The sequence below is a fragment of the Tribolium castaneum genome, chromosome 1 (assembly GCF_031307605.1).
Source record: "Tribolium castaneum strain GA2 chromosome 1, icTriCast1.1, whole genome shotgun sequence".
NCBI classification, from domain to species: domain Eukaryota; kingdom Metazoa; phylum Arthropoda; class Insecta; order Coleoptera; family Tenebrionidae; genus Tribolium; species Tribolium castaneum.
The window spans coordinates 13,770,634-13,790,992 of NC_087394.1; the positions used below are offsets into that span (position 1 = coordinate 13,770,634).

General features: G+C 32.0%; 2 protein-coding genes across 2 annotated transcripts; one reads left to right on the plus strand and one right to left on the minus strand.

Annotated features, from left to right (window-relative positions):
* The first annotated feature begins 6,400 nt into the window (after positions 1–6,400).
* LOC656172 (uncharacterized protein) lies at positions 6,401–7,247 on the plus strand. The gene is made up of 2 exons (XM_962717.4): positions 6,401–6,850; positions 6,899–7,247. The coding sequence occupies exons 1-2, from the start codon at positions 6,505–6,507 to the stop codon at positions 7,201–7,203; spliced, it is 651 nt and encodes a 216-aa protein (XP_967810.1). The 5' UTR covers positions 6,401–6,504; the 3' UTR covers positions 7,204–7,247.
* Positions 7,248–7,302: 55 nt separating this feature from the next.
* nod (no distributive disjunction) lies at positions 7,303–17,040 on the minus strand. The gene is made up of 8 exons (XM_008195209.3): positions 16,668–17,040; positions 16,426–16,620; positions 16,204–16,369; positions 12,479–12,644; positions 11,722–12,426; positions 8,106–8,238; positions 7,656–8,047; positions 7,303–7,498 (listed from the first exon to the last, which is right to left on the minus strand). Exons 1-8 carry the CDS (start codon positions 16,761–16,763, stop codon positions 7,393–7,395), a joined length of 1,959 nt encoding a protein of 652 aa, XP_008193431.1. The 5' UTR covers positions 16,764–17,040; the 3' UTR covers positions 7,303–7,392.
* Between the last annotated feature and the right edge of the window lie 3,319 nt (positions 17,041–20,359).

Consider the following 20,359-nt stretch of genomic DNA (forward strand, 5'->3'; position numbering starts at 1 on the left):
TTCACGACTTTTTAATGCTGCTATACAGACTGGTCCAACTCAGCTCCCGTCTTCTCAGCTCAGTTATTAATAAAGTTGGAGTTTTGATATTTTGTAGACGGTATTTATATTTGTCCTAGGACACACTTCAGAAAAATATTTTTGACTATACAGAGTGTCCATAAAAAAGTATAACGTGATAATCACAATTTTTTAATTGCAAGCTATTATTTTTTTGAGCTTATTATCAGTTCAAGGATTACTGTTAAAAAAATGAAAACTAAAAAAAAATGGTTTTACACCTTTAGTTTTAAAAATTAATAAAAAATAGGAACAGTGCTTCTTTGAAGACATTTTTACTATGTAAATGTTAAACAAGGTCTAACAAACTTATTAAAGCGCGTATTCTGTAATGAAACAGTTAAAATTTAAAGACAGTTAATCGTTGTTGCTATAGGAATACCCAATAAAATTCCTAGATTTGCGATTTTAACCAAATTCTTTAACCGTAAAAAAAGTTCAGAATTCGCGCTTAATTCAATTTGATTGATTTGAATTACTACAGGGTGTTTACAATTTATTTCCAACCTTTTTGATTTTTAGAGCCTTTTATTTTGCTTATTTTAAATGGCACCCCTATTCATTCCATGCAAAATTAAAAATCGATCAACTTATTATTATACAACCATAACGTAAATCCTAACACATTCGGAGTTATTTGCTGAAAACTCCTGTCAATGACAAATGACTTTAATCATTGAAAGTGGAACATGGTTAAGGTTTTTGGGAAATAATAACACACAACAACGTACGTAGTAATAATGTCTTCAAAAAAGCACTGTTACTATTTTTATTAGTTTTTAAAACAAAGATGTAAAACCGATTTTTTATTGGTTTTTATTCTTTTTAAGAGCAACCCCTGATCCGATTTGAAAACAACTTTAGAGACACGTAAGAAGTTAAAAAGGTCTCAAAATGAGCACAAAAAATAATAGCATGCCTTTAAAAAAATTCATTATTGTCATTTTTGGGACACTGTATAATCAAAAATAATTTCCTGAAATGTGACCTAGAATACAAATAACATGTACAAAATATCAAAACTCCAACTTAAATAATAACTGAACTACAGGAGACGGGACCAGAGCTGGACTATCCTGTATACAAAGGAATTAAATACATTTCTACCGCTTTAATATTAAAACATTGTAGAGTAAACATTTTATTATTTTGTCAGTTGGGGTCGCCAAACATCATTAATTTTTTCTCTTACGAGTATATTTATTAATTTACCTTGAAACTTATTTATTTACTGCTGTTGCCTGTTAAAAATCGATCGTTTAATTCGATAATGACCACCGGTAAAATTGAAACAAATTCGTCACTTCAGCGTCTTTGGGGGGCCTAAATGGTTGAATATGGTCTCGATGACTTTTTCGTAGGAAATTTAATTCCCTACATTTTTTGTCCCTTTTAGTACTTTATTAAAATTTTTTTAGTATAAAATGCCCAGTAACAAAATCGTATACCTACAATTCACAGTATCTAATTTAAACATTTAAACATTTTATAGACAAAAATAAGCCTTAATAGCAATCGCCCGCGACTTCGCATGCATGTCCACAACTATTTTGAAACGCAGAAAAATAAAGCAAAACTTAAAACAATTAACAATTAAAAATAAAATTATAACATAATTTTATTGTGAACTTTAAAACCGTGACCCAATGCAAACCCGAGTTACTTTTAGTTGTTTTTGTAATTGCAAACAAACTTTTATTTCCTGTTATCCTTATTTAACCCCCTTGTGGGTATAATTTCCACAAGTCCTATTATACATGTTTTCATAAATAATATGAATAACTTCTAAATAACGGATTTTTGTAACTAACTTCTTTGGGGGTGGAATTTCTGAAAATCCCACGTTTCTTCTTTTTTAATTGCGAATGTCCAAATATCAATTTTTATGTGTATAACTTTAGCAATGAATGATTTTTTACATTTAACCCCCTTGGGGGTGGAATTTCCGACAAACCTAAGACACACGTTCTTATTTTTAGCCGATGGCTAAAATATCAATTTTCATGGTTAGAACATCGAAAATTACGGATTTTAATGTTTAACATCTATTTCTTCATTTTTCATGAATGCCCAAGTGCAAACTTTGTAGATAAAAGTGCAAACACGACGAATTTATATATTTAACTGGGTGGAATTGTCCAAAGACCTAGAACATGCGTTTTAGATTGTTCACGTTGTCTAAAAAAGTGTTAACAACTTGCTAGTTGACATGTACTTCCTTGTTCGAACTCGGCCTCGCCTCGTCCATCTAAGGCACTCATTTTCGACACTTTTTATGAAATCTACTACCAAGCGATCATTTGAATTTATAATTAGAGTAGGCGATTTTATGCCTTTCTGATTGAAAAACTAATGCAAACTGAGAGAAAAAAAATGTATTCTAATTAAATATTTCTGTTTAAAACATTATTATTTGACCCATCAGCTTGAATAATTATATTACAATCCTCCTTTTCAGCCAAGCTAAAGAACTGATGAAGCGTACTTTAATTATAAATTCAAATAATCACCTGGTATGTTTCAATACTTTGAAATAAAGGTTTTTTCAAATGGTGTGTTACAAAGTACGGGGTGCTGTTTAAAATTATTATAGAAGAAATAAGGGTAGTTAGTGTTAAGGAGATGAAACCTAAAATACATTAATTAATGTTGAATTTTATCTTTTAAACTCAAATAGACGATTTTTTACTTAAATTAAATTGGCTCAAAATTGAAGATGAATTTTAAATTTCAAAAATAAATCACCCCTAATTAAAAAACAAGCAGACACAGCTTTTTTCTTTTGGAGTTGGATAAGCATTTTCCACATGTCTAAAGAAGAAAAAAATTAAAGTAAAGAGCGACAAGGTGATGACACCTCAAATGTAAATCCCATTTCAGTTCATAGTAGAATTTTGCAACAACGCATTTGCATTTTTCTAAGTGAAATGGAGCACAAATTAAAAGTTTATGATGGGTTTTTTTCGCTTAAAATTTGCCGCTGGAATTTTGTTGAACACAGAAACTTTCAATTTGTGCTAATTTCATTCCAAAAAATTCAAATACGCCAAAGACCAAAGCCCGTCACGTATTGTTTGTAATTAATAATTATTGTTGGCATTTGAGATTGTCTTTGGGCCGCAAGTATTTTTTTATAAATGAAAATGAATATTTTATTTTCGTGTTACAAATTGAGACCATCTAGACCCCTACCCCTTAGGCAACCAACATCACGGACTTAATAATAATTTTTATTGTGGATAAATAAAAGGATTAAAAATTAATGTTTGTAACCGTTCGGGGGTCTGGCCTTGTCAAAATATTTAAGTTTGAGGTGATCGTCTAGAGATTGTTTGGAGGACCGCTACGTTGTCGTGTAGATTTGGAGATTCGTTATTTCAAGCACTGTGTGTCTGGGAAAGGAAAACGCAAAGAGTTCGACCCAAAAATGTTTATTCACAAAATTTACAGTCATTGGTGATAGTATGCAACACGTTATACAATTCAGAAGTGAGTATAGACAACAAGTTAAACACTATACCTAGGCAACCAGTTAATCGAGTGTTGAATCTCGGAGAACTGAGCGGGAAATTTGAATGCAAAGTTGATTACTCGGACCCAACCCGGTGATTCTAGAAAGACGGTTGCAAGAGGGACTCCCAGAGGTTCCGACCACCGCGTGCTCTCCATTCCCTAACCTTGGGTATACATCTCTCCCCAAGCCCCGGGGGAAAAGCTAGGCTCTCTTTTGAATTGGCATGTTTTGTAGTTGGGCCATTGCACTCACTGGGACTGCCGAGGTCTTTTTCCCTAGTGTGATGGCAAGTTCCAAAGGGAGACAGAAAGATAGTTACTACTCAAACATGCAGCCAAATTAAGCCTTCGTAATCAACAGTTTGTTTTAATTAAGCAAAAGAGCTCTCGTCAAATTCAACACGTACATATCACGTGCTCCTAACTAAACTTAAGTATTTTTACAGTAAGCGAAAGTCTGGAAAAAAAAAATAAATGACATAGAAGTTCGCGTCCTGTGGAAAAGAATAATTAACGCTCTGTAAAAGAAAAGATTAATTAACGTTCTGAAAAATAAAAGATTAATTAACGCTCTGTAAAAGAAAGGATTAATTAACGCTCTGAAAAATAAAAGATTTAGATAAAGATCCTCCCCTGAGACTTCCAACCGTCGAAGATGGTGATCCTGGTGGTGTGACGAAGAGTTTGTCTCTTTGAGACCTGGAGGTTTCTCTCGAGGTACATTTCACCGTTTGGCGCTCAACCCGTCGCAGACAAAGAAGCTGCCGTGGTGAAAAACCCCAGCTGAAAGTTGAACCAATCTCATCTTTTGAAGAGGCGCTCAACCCGTCGGAGACTAAGAAGCTGCCTGAGATTTTCGTTCAACTCCAGGAGAATATTTCTCAATCAATCTTTCCAACCCGTCGGCGGGAGAGATTGATCGGCTTCGCGAGTTAGTTGGCTCAACCCGTCGCAGACAAAGAAGCTCAACAAAACTGGCGGCTGGTGCGCTCAACCCGTCGAAGACAAAGAAGCTGCACCTGAATTAAGTTGGTAACTGAATCAATCCTTTATTTGAAGTTGGCGCTCAACCCGTCGGAGACTAAGAAGCTGCCAAGGATTTACATCCAGCACCAGGAGTTACTCCAAACAGTCTTTCCAACCCGTCGGTGGAAAAAATGAGTTTGGAACGCAAAGCTAGTTGGCTCAACCCGTCGAAGACAAAGAAGCTCAACTACAGCAGTGAGACGAGTGCAAGCGTTGCCTCCGAAAAGACGTACAAACACTGTCTGATTTTCCCACAGAATAACAGGTTTTACAGAAACGCATCTATCCTTGTCCCGATAGAGCGAAAATGTCACTAGCACATCTATTGTGGCCAGCGCGTACTAAGTGTTATCGCGGGCGATTTGAATTGCCCGTAGTTAACTTTTCTTTTAAAGTGATTGCATTTTTCGTATTGTTTGTAAATATTCACAACAATAGTTGCTAATAACACTTTCTGATGTTAGACAACTATTGTTGCTGAATATTTACAAAGAATACGAAAAATAAAATATGAGAACAAATAAAGACAATAAACTTGTAATAAAAATTTATTATCACTAGTCCAATATACACGATACGATAACTATAAACTAATCATTGATCCATCAAATTATTTATATTCCCACAATAAAAAAGTTCAAAAAAGCACACACACGAAAAAAACCACAAAACAGTACTAATTTCACATAAAACAAAGCCGAAGGCGAACACCAAACAAACCAAGCACAAAATGGCGATTGGCACAATGGCAACTGTCACAGGTCCACTGTTAATTTCTGCCGATAGTATAGATAGCTTCGCTAAAATTGACTATACGTGTGTGCGACATCTGCGATGGCAAGCCGAACTACAGTCGATTTTGAATTTGGCGCCTATACTTGGTTTGGTGCATTTAGGTTTCACCACCCTGGATTTTCCTCTTCCAAGCGGCAACTATTTATAGGGGTTGCGTGACGTCACTGGATCTGTGGCCTACGTGACTAACAAGAAATATTGTTTAAAGTTGGTAAACAATGCGTCAATATCTTCGAAAGATTGACAGGAAGTTTGCAAAAGTCTCTGGATGATGTCGAGATGTGATAGAATCGACGTTTTTGTTCCTCAATCGCCAATTAATTAATAACAGCGTTTCCACGTGGAATAAAAAAGCTCTCTTCGGGTTTATTCTGCTTGATTCTTGATAATTTTCTCGTGTCTTAAGCTGAATGAGGTTTGGAGTTGTATGTTGAATGAAGTTTGCAGGTTTGATTCAATCCGTGACGATTTTGTTTGATATAAAATGGGGATGAATTGAAATGTACCTCAAGCGGTATCAAAGATCGGCGATTTCGGGCTTAGGGCTTCCTCTTGTGAATTTGATTTAGATTAGGTTTTTCCCTTGGTTGATAATGCAGAGAATTAACGATTTAATAAGGGTGAAACAATAGAAAAGTCCGCCATCTGGAATCAGCTTTCTCCCCTTGGAATTTGAGGAATGTGGTGTTTTTCAGGCCCTCGCTACCTGCTCTTTTGTTTCACATCCGGTGGTTGGGTAAAATCGTCTCTTCGAGGGTCGAAAAGTGACGCAAAGAAGCTTCTCAACTTGTATTTTAAAACGTTGTGAGATTTTTGATGAAGAAAATAATTTAAATATTGAATGCTTGGCGCGTTAAATGGAAAAGAAAAAAAAAAGGAAAGAAAAAAAAATGTGCCGAAATGTTGGTTGCATAAGGTGTAAAGGCCCGAATGGTCTCATGTTCATAATCCTTATCTCTGTACTTCTTAATATTTATTAAATCAATAACAATTTCAAATTTATTCCATTTTTGGTTTTGTAGATTATGTTCTAACCTCAAATTCCTAACCTTAAAATCCGGTGAAAACAACGATAAATGCGACCGAATAGTGTAACAAAATCGCTTTAAAATGATTGGAATGTTTAGGATTCAACAATTCGTCCAAAATGTGGTAAAAAGACCCACTTTTGCGATATTCCCACGAGTGAGAAATTTCACCGAAAAACCATTAGACGTTAACACAAATGTGGTGAAAGACGTTATATTATTTAAATACGACAATCCCCGATTTTTCAAGATAATCAATATTTTTGCTGGGTGTCAGTTCCTCTTCTGGTCTTATCTTTCAGTCTTTGCATACACCAGACTTCGAGATGCACCAGTCGACCACTCACAGGAGACAACTTGGTGGCGCAAAATCAATCTTGGTGAAAACAAGTACAGAAATGCGCTGACACTAATATCGTTTATAATAGGCAGGTCTAATTGTTATTTCACTCAAGTTACTAATTTGTTGCTTCTAGGATATGGTATTTTGAGTGTAACTTGGATGTTTACGTTAAGATCGGTCCGATATTTGGTTCTGCATCAAGGGGGTCAAAATTTGTCTTTTGTAACATACACGCCTTTGGGGAAAAATCGCATTTTTACAGTGAGCTTGAAAAATGTGAATTGTAAAGAGTCAAGAAGTGTTGCTACGTCTCAACTGCCCATTAAAGTAAAAGGGCATTATCTTCATTACATTTTGGACATGAGGGGTGAATTTAAAAACCCGACATTATTTGACCACACTGCGGGATTACGCCGTAAATGGAGGACAGCCGCATAATTTGACATGTGACTCAATTAGGTATAATAAAATCTTATTTATTACTTTGGTGTTTGATGATAGGAAAACTTGATCATTTGAAAGGTTATTTGGAAAATATTTGTACTACAAAATATATTTTTACACATATTAGGTGCTCCTCAGTTGATAATATAACATTAATATTCCACCCAAATGATTTTACATTCATTACCTTCTGAGGAAATTTTCCGCTAGAAATTTTTCAAATTTGGCTTTGGTCCAAGATGGCATCTCTTCCATATCAGCTATACTTTTGAAGTTCCCCTTCAACTGTCTAAGATATAAAGCAGAGATAAAAAGTGATTCAAGAATTGAATTGAAGTAGGTGCTGTTTCAAAACTATAAAAATGCCAACGTCGCATCTTATTTAAAAAAATAATTCGGTAAAATGCGTTTTTATAGTTTTGGAACAGATAATATGTAATACAAACCTGAACAAATAAATTTTTTCGGCAGTTTTGGCTCCAACCGTATGCAACTTTTCCAACTCTTTTATGGTGCCTTTATTTAAGAGTTGCAGAACCTTATTTGTACGTAATGTAGTTGGGCTTTCCGCAGTTTTATTTTTCTTCACTGGTGACTTTGACTTTTTTTTCGTCTTTTCACAAGTGTTCAAAACTGTTTGTTTGTTTTGCAACCGCACACTTCGTCTTCTGTTACCTTCCGGTAACTGAGTTTCCGATACATGTTGTTTCAACTGTAATCTAACACTACTTCGTCTAACTGAATTATTTTGAATCTTTGGTTTTTTCGTCCTTGGTGCTGGGACGAGGAATATTGAGTCATCTGTTCTTTGGTTATTTTTCGCACCATTATTATTTTCCTAAGCATAAATAGAAATTTATTGACTTTCCCTTTTTTAGAGGTGATTTAATTATTACCATTATATTAATTTGATTTCCTAGGAAGGAATCGCTGTTGCTGCTAATAATTGACTTTTCTAAGGGACTACTGGTGGCCCTTCCTTCAGGTGGTTCAGCGTAAAGATTTTTTGAAATCTTGTTCCATGAGATTCTGAAAATATAGAACAAATACAGGGTCGCTACAAAGTATGGATAGTATAAAAACTATTCATCAAAACTTATTGAAATTTGGTGTATGCTTAAGAGTACATAAATGCTATCGTCTCAGATGTTTATTAAATTTCTATCTCCATCTGTTCTTCGGATACAAGGCTAAAATTAAATTTTAATTTTTTTTAAATAGCAAGAAGGATCAAAATTAATATTTTTGAGTACAGCATTTTTTTCTGAGTCTATGGTATAACACATGCATACCTTAATTTAATCGAAACTAAAAAAAATCGAAATTTTTGAAAACTCAACTTAGCCTTGGAAATGTGTCTCTATCTATCGTTAGCTGTTTTCTGTTTAAACACTGACCAAAAATAAGTAAAATTTAAAAATAATTGTTAAAATAACACTTCTAACTGAAAACGAACACGTTTTAATTAAGAAATTATAAACACGAAATACTTGATTTTTATGCTACAAAAGATATTCAAAATGATTTCCACTTACTTCTTGGCTTTCTGTCTTTCTGTTGATAAACCAACATAAAAAAATTTTTCGCTCAGTTTTACTTAAATTTACCATTATTATTAAACTAATTATTGCACCCAAGTTTAATTTTTGACTAACATACATACAAGTGACGGATATCGCTAATAACAGTATTTTCAAAGCTAACTTAGTTAGCTTACTTGCTATCCCAGAAAATTTTTGATTTTTTTTTAACTTTTAATAAAAGTAAAGGTGGGTATTATGTTACATCACTGAATTCAAAAAAAAAGCTCATTTAAAAATGATTCAATTTGATCCTTTGTCCCATTTAAAAAAATTAACATAGCCTTGTATTTTCAAAATAAATGACGATAAAAATTTGAAAAAGTTCCCAGGTGATAGAATTTAAACACTTTAAAAAATGACAAACAGGTCATTTTTTAATTATTTTCACCTTCTGCTTTTTGAGTAATGCTTTTTTAAATGGAAACCCCTATTTTTTAGCTATTTCGATAGTTGTTTTTAATTCAATACCAATATTGCGGGTGCTCAAAAACCTGCACACCAACTCAATGGTATGGTTAATATAAAGGTAAAAATAGTAAAAATATTTTTATATTAAATTGATGATAAATAACGAATTGTACATAAATGATTTGTGGCAACGTTGTCTAACAGTCGTGATCGCAATAGAATTTGATTAACAATAAAAATAAAATATTTTTGAAGCGGTAGTCATATCTACAAATTGTGTTTTTTTAAATTCAAAAACTGCTAAGTCTGATAGCAAATTTAAAAACAGTTATTTATCACTGTGTTAGAAAACGATTACTTCGTGTTAAACATAGTAACATTAAAAATAATGAAAACTAAGAAATTAACAAAATAATTTTGAATCTCCAAATTTTATAAAATATGACTAGGAATTTTTTCAAGATTTTTCCTATAATCTACACACTACACATACTTCTCAATAGCGTACCACTGAGTTGGTGCGCCGGTTTTTTAGCACCCCATACCAAAAGATTACATGCTAGCATATTATCAACGTAAATTTCAAAACCAGTAAAAAGTCAAACACATAATTTAGCTGTTTCGCCAAAAGGTCATGGAAGTTTTTATAAAACCTTACTAACTTTTTTGATAAAAGTATTTTTGTGGCAACACAATTGGATATTTATTCGCTTTAAAAGATTACCCAGTATTAAATAGGCAACCTATAATTTAGAAGATTTAAAAAATATTAGCCGGAAGTTGTGCGTAATGTACAATTCAAACAAGGTCTGGACTGTTCAGAAAAGTTTGTCCACAGATAAATTAATTGTCAAGCGGTTGGTGGATGATACCTTGAAAATTGTATTTAAATGAAGAAATGACTCTTTTTTTGTTTAACTTTGATACTTAAATTTTGTTATTTTTTATTGGTAATAAAATTTATGTCTTCCATTTTTTGGAGATTTTTTCGGAAATATTGTTATGTAACATTTAATTTTTTAGTATTGCTTCTTCGTCAATTAATAGATCTATCGACGTGACTAAAAAACTGGGGGTTGCCATTTAAAAAATTCATCTCAAAAATTTAAAAAAATCAAATTTAATAGGAAATGGTCTACTTTTTCATAGAAAATTAACCCGTTTGAACATTTTTGCCACAAGATCATATTTTTAATTTAATTAAGATTGTTCTACAATTTTGCCGTTTACTGTGTAGTATATCCCATTTCAGTTCATAGTAGAATTTTGCAACCGTTCATTTGATTTTTTTTTTTGAGTGAAATAAAGCACAAATTGAAAGTTTCTGTGTAAGCAACAAGTTTTGAGCCCAGAAACTCTCAATTTCACTCTGAAAAATGCAAATGAATTTTTGCAAAATTCTACTATGAACTGAAATAGGATATAGAACCCCACTAAATAAAATTCGATTTTCGGTTTAACAAACAACCGTAGAGCAAAATTATTTTCAGGTACACGTTTCAATTAGAAAAATTTAAACATACCTACATATAAAAAAGGCATGACTAAAATATCGCACCTTTCGTAATATTCAAACTTCAAACTGAAGTTTTGTTACATAAAATTTATATCTTCGTTATGAGTTAATTTTCAAAAAAATCCCTGGATAAGTAGATTTTTGACACTCCTTATTCGGACACAAAAGAACGAATTATGTATCAATTTGGACAAAAACCGGCTTATTTTGACCGATTCTTTGTTTGCTTTAAACAAGAAAACTTACATCGAACACATGGAAAATGTCTTATTCTGGCAAAAAACAGCGAATTATGTTCCAGTATGGACAAAAACGGCTTACCAAACAGATGAAATAAATTTGCATTAAATTATTCCATCTGCTTGGTAAAAGTTTACTCGTTTTGCAGCATAGAATCGTCCGAAATATGCCGTTCTCGAACAGGATAAGCCGTTTTTGTTCAAACTGATACACAAATAAGTAATATTTTTGTTTACTGTGCATTTTGGATGTTGAAATAGGGGATCTTCGAAACTAAGGTGTTTGGATGAGAACTTTTCAAAAAGAAAATTGATCCATAATATTTTCAATTTAAATTTGATTGTTCCATAACTTTGCCGTTCACTGTATGTAGTTAGGAGAACAGTTGCAGTTGCAGCGGGTTAAACAAATTTATAACCTGGATATTATAATGTAAAACCCAGTTATAAGATGTGTTCCTCACCAGATACAAGAAAAAAGGATATGAGGGTTTAATACCTTGATGAGGCACAAGTCACAAACACACAAGACACGAAGGCACTAAAATTACCTGGAAAAAATACCCACATTCTCACTCATAGCCAAACAAAACAACTAGATTTTGAAAAACAAAGAGAAAAAACCCTACATTCACCTGTCTCCAAAGCTGAAGCCAACAGAATGACAACAAAAGTGAGAAAGGAAAACTAAGGACTAAACGACAAAAGAAGATCATGTTACAATATTACAGTGTTACTTTAAAAAGTAAAAGCTCTGTTACTTTACCTTGGCGATACATTTTCCTTATTTTCTCTTCGTACGCTCAATCTCTTCGACCTCCTCAGCGTGCTCTTTATTACACTTTCCAACCTATTTACTATTGAAGATTCCATTGCAGTGATATATTTTCTAATTACGGGACTAAAGTTTTGTTGGGCACAACTCGAACCTGACGTCATGGTTGACGACAACAAAGGGGACACCTCAAAGGCCGAATTGTTGACAAAATACGGTGTTTCTTGAACAGCTGGCAATGTTATCTTTGGCTTCTTAAACGGAGTTTCAAACGTATTTAAATTGCTTCGTTTCGAAGGTGTCAGTCCTCTTGGAAACAAGCTAGGATTTTCTTTTTTATATTGTGTAATAAAATGGTTGATTTCCGGTTTGTTTTTCATTTTTTTAACACGGTTGGCAAATTCCAACGTTTGTAGTGTTTCGGATAAATCTTCAGGACTCGAACTAACACAAGCAATTAACGTGACGTAATTTTTTTTGTTTAGTGAGTCTTGAAGAATTGTTGTTATGACAGACTGGCGGTAAGGGATGTGTGAGCAATTTGTAGATAGCGCTGTCATGACTTGTCCAAGGCTCAATAAACCTTTATTGATATTGACACCTTCGTAAAAACTGGAACCTTGATTACCAGTCTTGTTGACTCTCTCTGAACCCGCCAAATCAACCAAATTCAACTTTGACTCAATTTCACTGGTGCTAAAATTTACAATTTTATGAAAATTGTTTAACAAAATGAAAAGACTTGTACCAAGACCGTGACTGGTAATAAATGGAGAAAATTGCATGTGATCTTGAACTGTTGAGATTTTGTTTAGTTCCACTTGTGTGACGATTCTTGCTACCGTATTTCAATTGTTCTAAAGCCTCAAAAGTATTGTTCACTTTCAATTTTTTGAAACCTTGAACCGTAAAACCTGAAAGAACACTACGATTAATAAATTCGCCCCCTTTTTAGAGACAGCTTATCTCTCCAAGACCCCCACCCTTAACGACATTTATCGCTTTATAATTTTTATCCAAAGTGAAAGAAGAAAGTTTCAATATTTGCAAAAAAATATTCGTTTTTAAGTTATTTTTGAAATTTTGAGTCCTTAGTGGCTAGGAAGCTACTAATTTAAACAATGTCGCTAGCACGCCTACTTTAAAATTTTAAGTGAAAAGCTTATCCAACTTTAGAAATAAAAAAAACGTTGATTTGTTTTTGAGTTAGGGGTGGTTTTATTCTTAAAATGTTTGAGATAAGTTCGAATGGTACCTCGTACTTTTTGAAACATTTTTAGGATGGAAAAAATAAAACCACGTCTAATACAGAAACAAACCATTAAAGAAAAATTTTTACTTGAACTAGATATAGTTTTCCCCCTTTCCAAAAATAGTATTTACTAACACATCTGTCTTTAAAACTGTAATTTCCATTGTATCCTAAATTTTTAAAGCTGTGGCTTTGTTAAAAAATCGAAAACACAATTCCCTCGAAAATTAAAACAGCATTAAAACAACAAATTAAGTTCAAAAGTTATTTATAAATAAAATAAATGGAGTGTTCAATGCTATAATGAAATAAGTCCAATTTTAGACATTTTGAGAAAAATATAGCAACGCATGTAATAAAATCTTTTCCTTCAAATGCAATAATTAGTTTTGCAATAAACTGGTTTATTTAAATGTTATTAAACAATTTTGTTATAACACCGAAAATTTGAGAACATTTGTTCAGTGCAATAATGAGATAAGTCCATCAATCGTTTTTCTCTACAAGTCTGCAAGTTAATTTAAATGTAAAATAATATAAAAAATTATAAATTTACATCTGTCATTTCATTTTACGTATTTACCATAAATTTGAATACAATATTTTTACCAACGGGGTAGTTTTTATTAAACAGAAATGTTAAAACAGTGGTCCTGGCTCCTGTGTTTCCGTTTAAAAATAAAATCTAAAAAATAATAAAACAGACTGATCCAGAAATACTGAGTCTGTTGGCAACACATTTGAAAGTATTTATGCTCGTAATTTGTAACATTGCAACCGAATTCGATTTTTCTTGACAATTATTTGACGTACAACAAGAATGTTAAATTGTTGTTAACTGTAAGCGTACTTCATTGGTATTTTTAAAAATTTAAGTCCAGTGTTGCCAACAGACTCAGTATTTCTGAATCAGTCTGTATTTATGTCACTTGCAGAGGCCACTGTAAACATTTTATTAATTTATGACCACTTCCTGATGGAGGAAGTGAAAAAATAAATAAAACTTTTAAGGGCTGCTACCCTTAGTGTCCCGTTCGTTAGACTTTAGTAAGGTATTTATTTTGTTTATTAATTTTTATTAAAAATAATCTGTTTTCAAATTTAGAGTTTAGAGAAAACACTTACAATTTTTTTATCATGAGTTTTCGTACAATAAGTTATGAAGAAATAAGATTTTAGAGAAAAACAGAGGAAAAATGGCATTAATATTGGATGGATAAAACTTTAACGAGTTAAAAATTAAAGAGCTTGTAAAAAACTTACGTTCACGTGTTAGTCCTTATAAAATTAAAGAAATAAATTCTGTATTTCATTCCTCCAATTCGCGTTTTATACCAACTTTTGTTTATTTATTTTTCAAACAAAATTTTTCAATGCTCAATAATTAATTAACAATAACTATGTTATTGTACAGTTTATATTGTCTTTTAGTCATTGTAACCATTTTATTCCAACATAAAACAGATTTGCAAAATACCAGCAAAGTTCTGACCTTCGTAACTCAAATTCTTCAAAATGAACTTATTTCGTTATAGTACTGAACACCGCAAATATCCAAGATTTCTTTAGAGGGCCCTAAAGGCATTGGCAACTTTTTTTTACTTAAGTTCCACAAATTGTTCACATTTTCTTTTTTCTTTTTTTTGATTTTTTTTTTCTGTTTCACAAAGAGAACTTTTGTGCAACTGCTTTTAGTAAATTTTTAAGAGTTGTATTGGCAGTGATAGGCTAGTTGTCATCAGTCATCACTGTAATTTAGTGAAAGAAAGAAAAAACATAAATATTTATGGTGACTTTTATCAATACGTCCTATACCTTCTCTTACAGTTTTTTAAAAAACAGATTTTACTTCGTAATTTTCATAGTTAATCAAGTAGACCTTGCAAAATGATCAACAATTGTCAAACTTCAATATTTTATTTATTATTTAGCTGGTTTACTATTGAATAAGCAGTAAAACAATAATATTTAATTATGGTTTATTAAAACTTAGTGAATTAAGTCTGGTATCAAATCTTGAACTTCTTGAGTGAAAATTTTGAACAAATAGGACATTTATTTTAATTAATAGCATAATTTTATCGTATTAGTTTGCTTCATTAAAAATAAAAATAATGAGTTAAAATTCAGTTTTTTGCAATTATTTCAAAAACTGTAAGAGATAGATACAGAAGATGTTAATACGAGTCTGCATAAAACTGATTTTTTTTGAGTGCCATTGAAAAATCAGTCATTCCATTTGAAAAAAAAAGTTTTATTATCATTTTTTTTATCATAATTTTCAAAAAATCATAGTAGCTTTGCGGTTTGACAGACAGATGACAAACTTGAAGATGTGAGAAGACCCTTCAAACCTTTGGTTATCAAATGCAAAAGGAATTATTCACTTATTGTAAAGGGTTCACGAGCTGTGATATTTTAAACTCCTACAAATGAAAATTTATATAAAAAAATTGACATAAGTCAAAAACTATGACAGATGCCAACGTCGCATTTTCTTCCAAAATTAGCTGTTATAAATTATGTATGCACTTTAAAAAAATAATAGCTAATGTAATTTATACTTTCAGTGAGAGATCTAATCATTAATAACTATTTTATTCTTCGACACTGTCAAAATTTACGGTTTTTCTCCTGTGTAAGGAAGTTTTGACAACTGTTTGGCATTTCTCAGTACGAAACGTCAGATTATTTTTAACAAATTTAAAGCAACTTTAAGTCTTGCTGAGTCTATTTCGAAGAATAAAATGTTGTATTTAACTCGTTTTTGTGTAAATCGGTTCATTTATTTCGCCTCGTGGATGATAAACCACTCGTTTTCACTCGTGGTTTAAAAATCCACTCGTGAAATAAAGCGTCCGATTTACACTCAAACTCATTAAATAAATAACTATTACAATTTTATAAAAAAAAATCGGTAAAATGCGGCGTTGGCATTTTTATAGTTTTGAAACGGCTAATAGGATACATTTTACTCAGTTTCAAAAGGTAAATTCAAAAATGCAATAAAAATAGGTGGTAACTATTTAAAATTTGGCCCCAATTTCTCGTAGTTCCGGAAATTCAGCTACTTTGAAAATAATTTAGTTGAACTTAGAATAGTCGATTTAGATTGTATATAAAATCTTACAGCTCTAGCTACTAGCTATATTAGAACTTTAAAAATTTCTATTGTAAGCCTTAAAAGAATCACCCTGTACAATTACTGGATTTTCTGGTACCTTTAACTGGAAGAGCATGGTGTGGAAGAAGTAAATCATACACTTTTTCATTGTAAATTTCAATAAACGAGATTGAAATTTCGGTTTCAGTGTAACCATCAGAAGGAGTGAAAAAATCGTCCAAAGTTCGTGAAATAAGCCCAGATTCTTCTTCATTTATTGTAACCTAAAATTATTACGAAATTGAAAAAATCTCAATTTAAATTAATGGTTCATTATTACATCGGCATTTGTGCCAATTGTGTACGTTTTCCCAGTGCCCGTTTGCCCATAAGCAAACACCGTACAATTGTAACCTGTCTTGACACGTTCAGTGAGCGTCTTCACAGTTTCATTGTAAACTTCCTCTTGTTGTATGTCAGGGGTGAAAATGTTATCGAAATGATAAGTTTGGGACTTGTCCAATACGAGTAAAATCTGGAAAAGCCAATTTTAGGGACAGGAATAAAATTCTGTGATTTTACCGGTGGTTGCTTGTTTATCACTTGCAAACACGAATTCGTTGCTTCATCGTTGAAAGTTGGTTTTATTCGAACCGATACGTTCACAAAACCTTCCATTCGGTTAAAAGTATAAAATAGTCATTAATTATTTTAATATAAACCACTGTTTTCACAAACACAACACAAGCATTCCGTTTTAAAAACAAATTTAAAATTGTAGCACTACGCGTGCGCACGTCATAAACAGAAGAGGTGGTGGGAAATTTAAATTCAAACGGCCACAAAAGCAGCAAATACACTCAACGACACCAGAAATGGAACACCATGAAAGATGAAAGAGTCAATTCCACGTTTGTAATATTTTAAGTCTTGTGCGTCATATTGACATTTCCTGTCTTACTAAATGGGGTGTTCAAAACGAAATAAGTCCAATTTTAGTTATTTTCGCTAAAAAGTATACAGGGTGTATCAGAAATACGTGTCTTAATTTTAATAGACAACAGAACTCAACAAATAAAACATCTTTTCTATTTGTAATTTTTCAATAAAAAATTCACAAATTTACTTAAAATATGGAAAAAGATAACATAACATACTGAAACGTGTACCCGCCTATGGGTACAAAAATAAAAGAGCCGAACTATTTTCGTTGTAAGACAATTTAAACAATTTAAAACAATAATGAAAATTGTTGCTATAGTGGCGGTCAGCTCGATTTGCGTGTGCGTCATCAATTTCATTTTTTCATTACCAACACAAAGCTGTAAAAAAATTGACAAAAACAATGCAAATTTAAACAGCTAAGGGCTATCTAAGGGTGGTATCCTTGAACATTAATTTACATGTGCACTTCGACAACACCGTTAAGTGTCACGAATTTGTCAACCTGACATTGACAGTAAATTATAGACGTCGTCGCATGGTTGTCGAAAGTGTTATCGGTGTTAATCGCAAGTATTTTTCGTTCGTTTAGTGTGTTTTGTGATTTGCGTTTCGTTAAGTTTTTGATTCTGCGATTATTAGTTCTTGTTTTGTGAATCTGTATTTTTTGTAACAACTCATAATTTAAACACTTCGTAACCTCAAAAAATATTTGATAGTTTGTCACCGCTATGGCCCTGCTATGTAAACGTAGTGACAGAAATGTCAGATGACGCACACGCAAATGGAGCTGAGCGCTACCATATAAATACAATTCAACAATGACCGGCTCGTTTGCACGAAAAAGGAGGAAAACAGTAAAAATTATAAACAAGAATTTTGCAAAATGTTATACAGAAAAGTTGTGGTATTTGATGAGTTTTGTTGCGTGGTAAAATTAACACACGTATTACTGATACACCCTGTAGATACACCTAAATATTTTCAGAACGGTTTGATCGAGCACTATGAAATTTGGGGAAACAGTTAAAAGTGTTTAAACTCTATTATCTGAGATCAATTTTATATCATTCATTATTATATCTAGTATTTTGAAAATACAAAGGCTAACTTTATTGAATGGCACGAAGAGTAAAATTTAATAATTTTTATTCCTCGACACTGTCAAAATTTCCGGTTTTTCCCCTATGTAAGAGAGTTTTGATAACTGTCTGGCATATCTCAATATTTTTAACAGATTTAAAGCAATGTTAAGTCTAATTCGAAAAATAAAATGTTGTATTCAACTCTTTTTCGTGTAAATCGGCTCATTTATTTCACCTCGTAGATGATAAACCACTCGTTTTCACTCGTGGTTTGATAATCTACTCGTGTAATTCGGAAGTAAAATTACCGTTGGGGGCGCCACTGAGCTAGGTCGAAAACAGTAACCATAAATGGCGGGAAAATGTTTATTCGGATATTTTGAGCGTTGTACGAATTTTGGGGCTTCACAATTATTACATTGCCTATGCGGAATGATTATTGCATCTTTGATGCAAGAAACTTGTGTTGACAAATGAGAGATGACGAGGAAAACACGAATAACGAATGACTGTTTGGTTCACTTTCTTTATTGGAAAATTATTACAAAGACATTGAAAAGCCCACCTTTTGGCATAATTTACGTTTAAATGTATCAGCAGTTGTTAATCTTTATTGTAGTTTTGTAGATTTACCGCAGCATTTCATGATTTTTTCAGTGGAAAATTCTAACCTAAAATTCATAACACTTCACTAATTTATTGGTTTCTTGAGCCAAACTTTGTGTTCGCTGTGATCCATTACTTATAATCTTTAATTAGACAACTGTTTGATAACACTTTGTAATCAAAATTTAAATATTTTTCACTTTTTATCCACTTTCAAGTTCCAACAATAAACACTTTATACCACGAAAAACTACAGAACCAAAGTCAACGCTAGTATTTACCACCACGTACTTTTAAAGTAATTCTTTCTATTGTAAGTAATTAACACTATACACGCAAAATTGTTGAACAATTCATTAAATGTCAGTTAAATGTAGCATTACGAAAATTTCTTTACTGTTTTCGACATAATTCAAAAGTCATCACCAGAGGGCGTCTAGTTAATTTTATTTCCGAATAAAATATCCGATTTTCACTCAAATTCGTTAAATAATAGTAGATTATTTAACAAGTAAAAAAAACTCACTTTCCTTACGCGTTGAACACGCACTTTTTTATGTACTTCACTTCACGAAAATTATTATTTTAAAAATAGAAATTGTCTTGTTCCTATTAGCAAAGTTATACGTGTTAAATATTTGTTTCCTTAATAAATAAATAAATGGTGATAAAACATCACCACAAAGTGTTGCTAACAAGAAAATTCCCACTTTTCTCAATTATTTTGGGTTAAACAACGTTGCCAATTTCTGTTAATTACACGAAAAATAACTATTTTTTTATTAAAATTGTTCTTTTTATTTAAGTGTTATTTAACCAATAAATTATTAACTTTTGCTTATTTTGTGGTTAAAGTTCAAACGGCAAAGAACTAAAAACTAAGAAAATTTTTACATTTTTTAAAATTGCATGTTTGATAATTTTTTGTTTCAATTAAAATGAGGTATGCGCATGTGTCACACCACAGAACTCAGAAAAAATGCTCTTCTTACAAATATTAAATTTGACCCTTCTTGCCATTAAAAAAAAACAAATTAGTCTTTTATTCTCAGAACAAATAAATACAAAAATTTGATAAACATCTGAAACGATGGGATTTACATATTCTTAATTATATTAAATTTCAATAAGTTATGATTCATAACATTATGATGAATAGATACAGACCCTGTATAATGTTTACGTCACAGTAAAAGACTACTGTAAAAGTTTCATTAACTTATGGCACGTTTACATCTCTAGACATTAATTTACGTCGAGTGTCGAACAAAAAATTTCCGTAGCCTGTTTACGTTCCGATAGAAATTTCTTGCAATTTTTTGCATTTTCAGCAAGTTTTTCTGGTCATTCATTCTGATTTTGTGTCGCAACACAATCACAAAAGTAAACGACTCGTCAACTCTCGCAATTTCTACGCAAATCTGTAGGATTTACATCTGTCACTAAAAAATGACATATTTTGCCAATACTTGGATTGGTGGTGTTATTGGATTATTTGTGTCAGACATAAATTCCGTCTTGTTTACATTGTGGCACTTCAGTGTCTGACATAAATATCGTGTAATAAATAATAAGGTTCTTTATCAATTATCACAACAATTTATCAAACACAAATTAGGGTACAGATGAGAAAACTAAAGG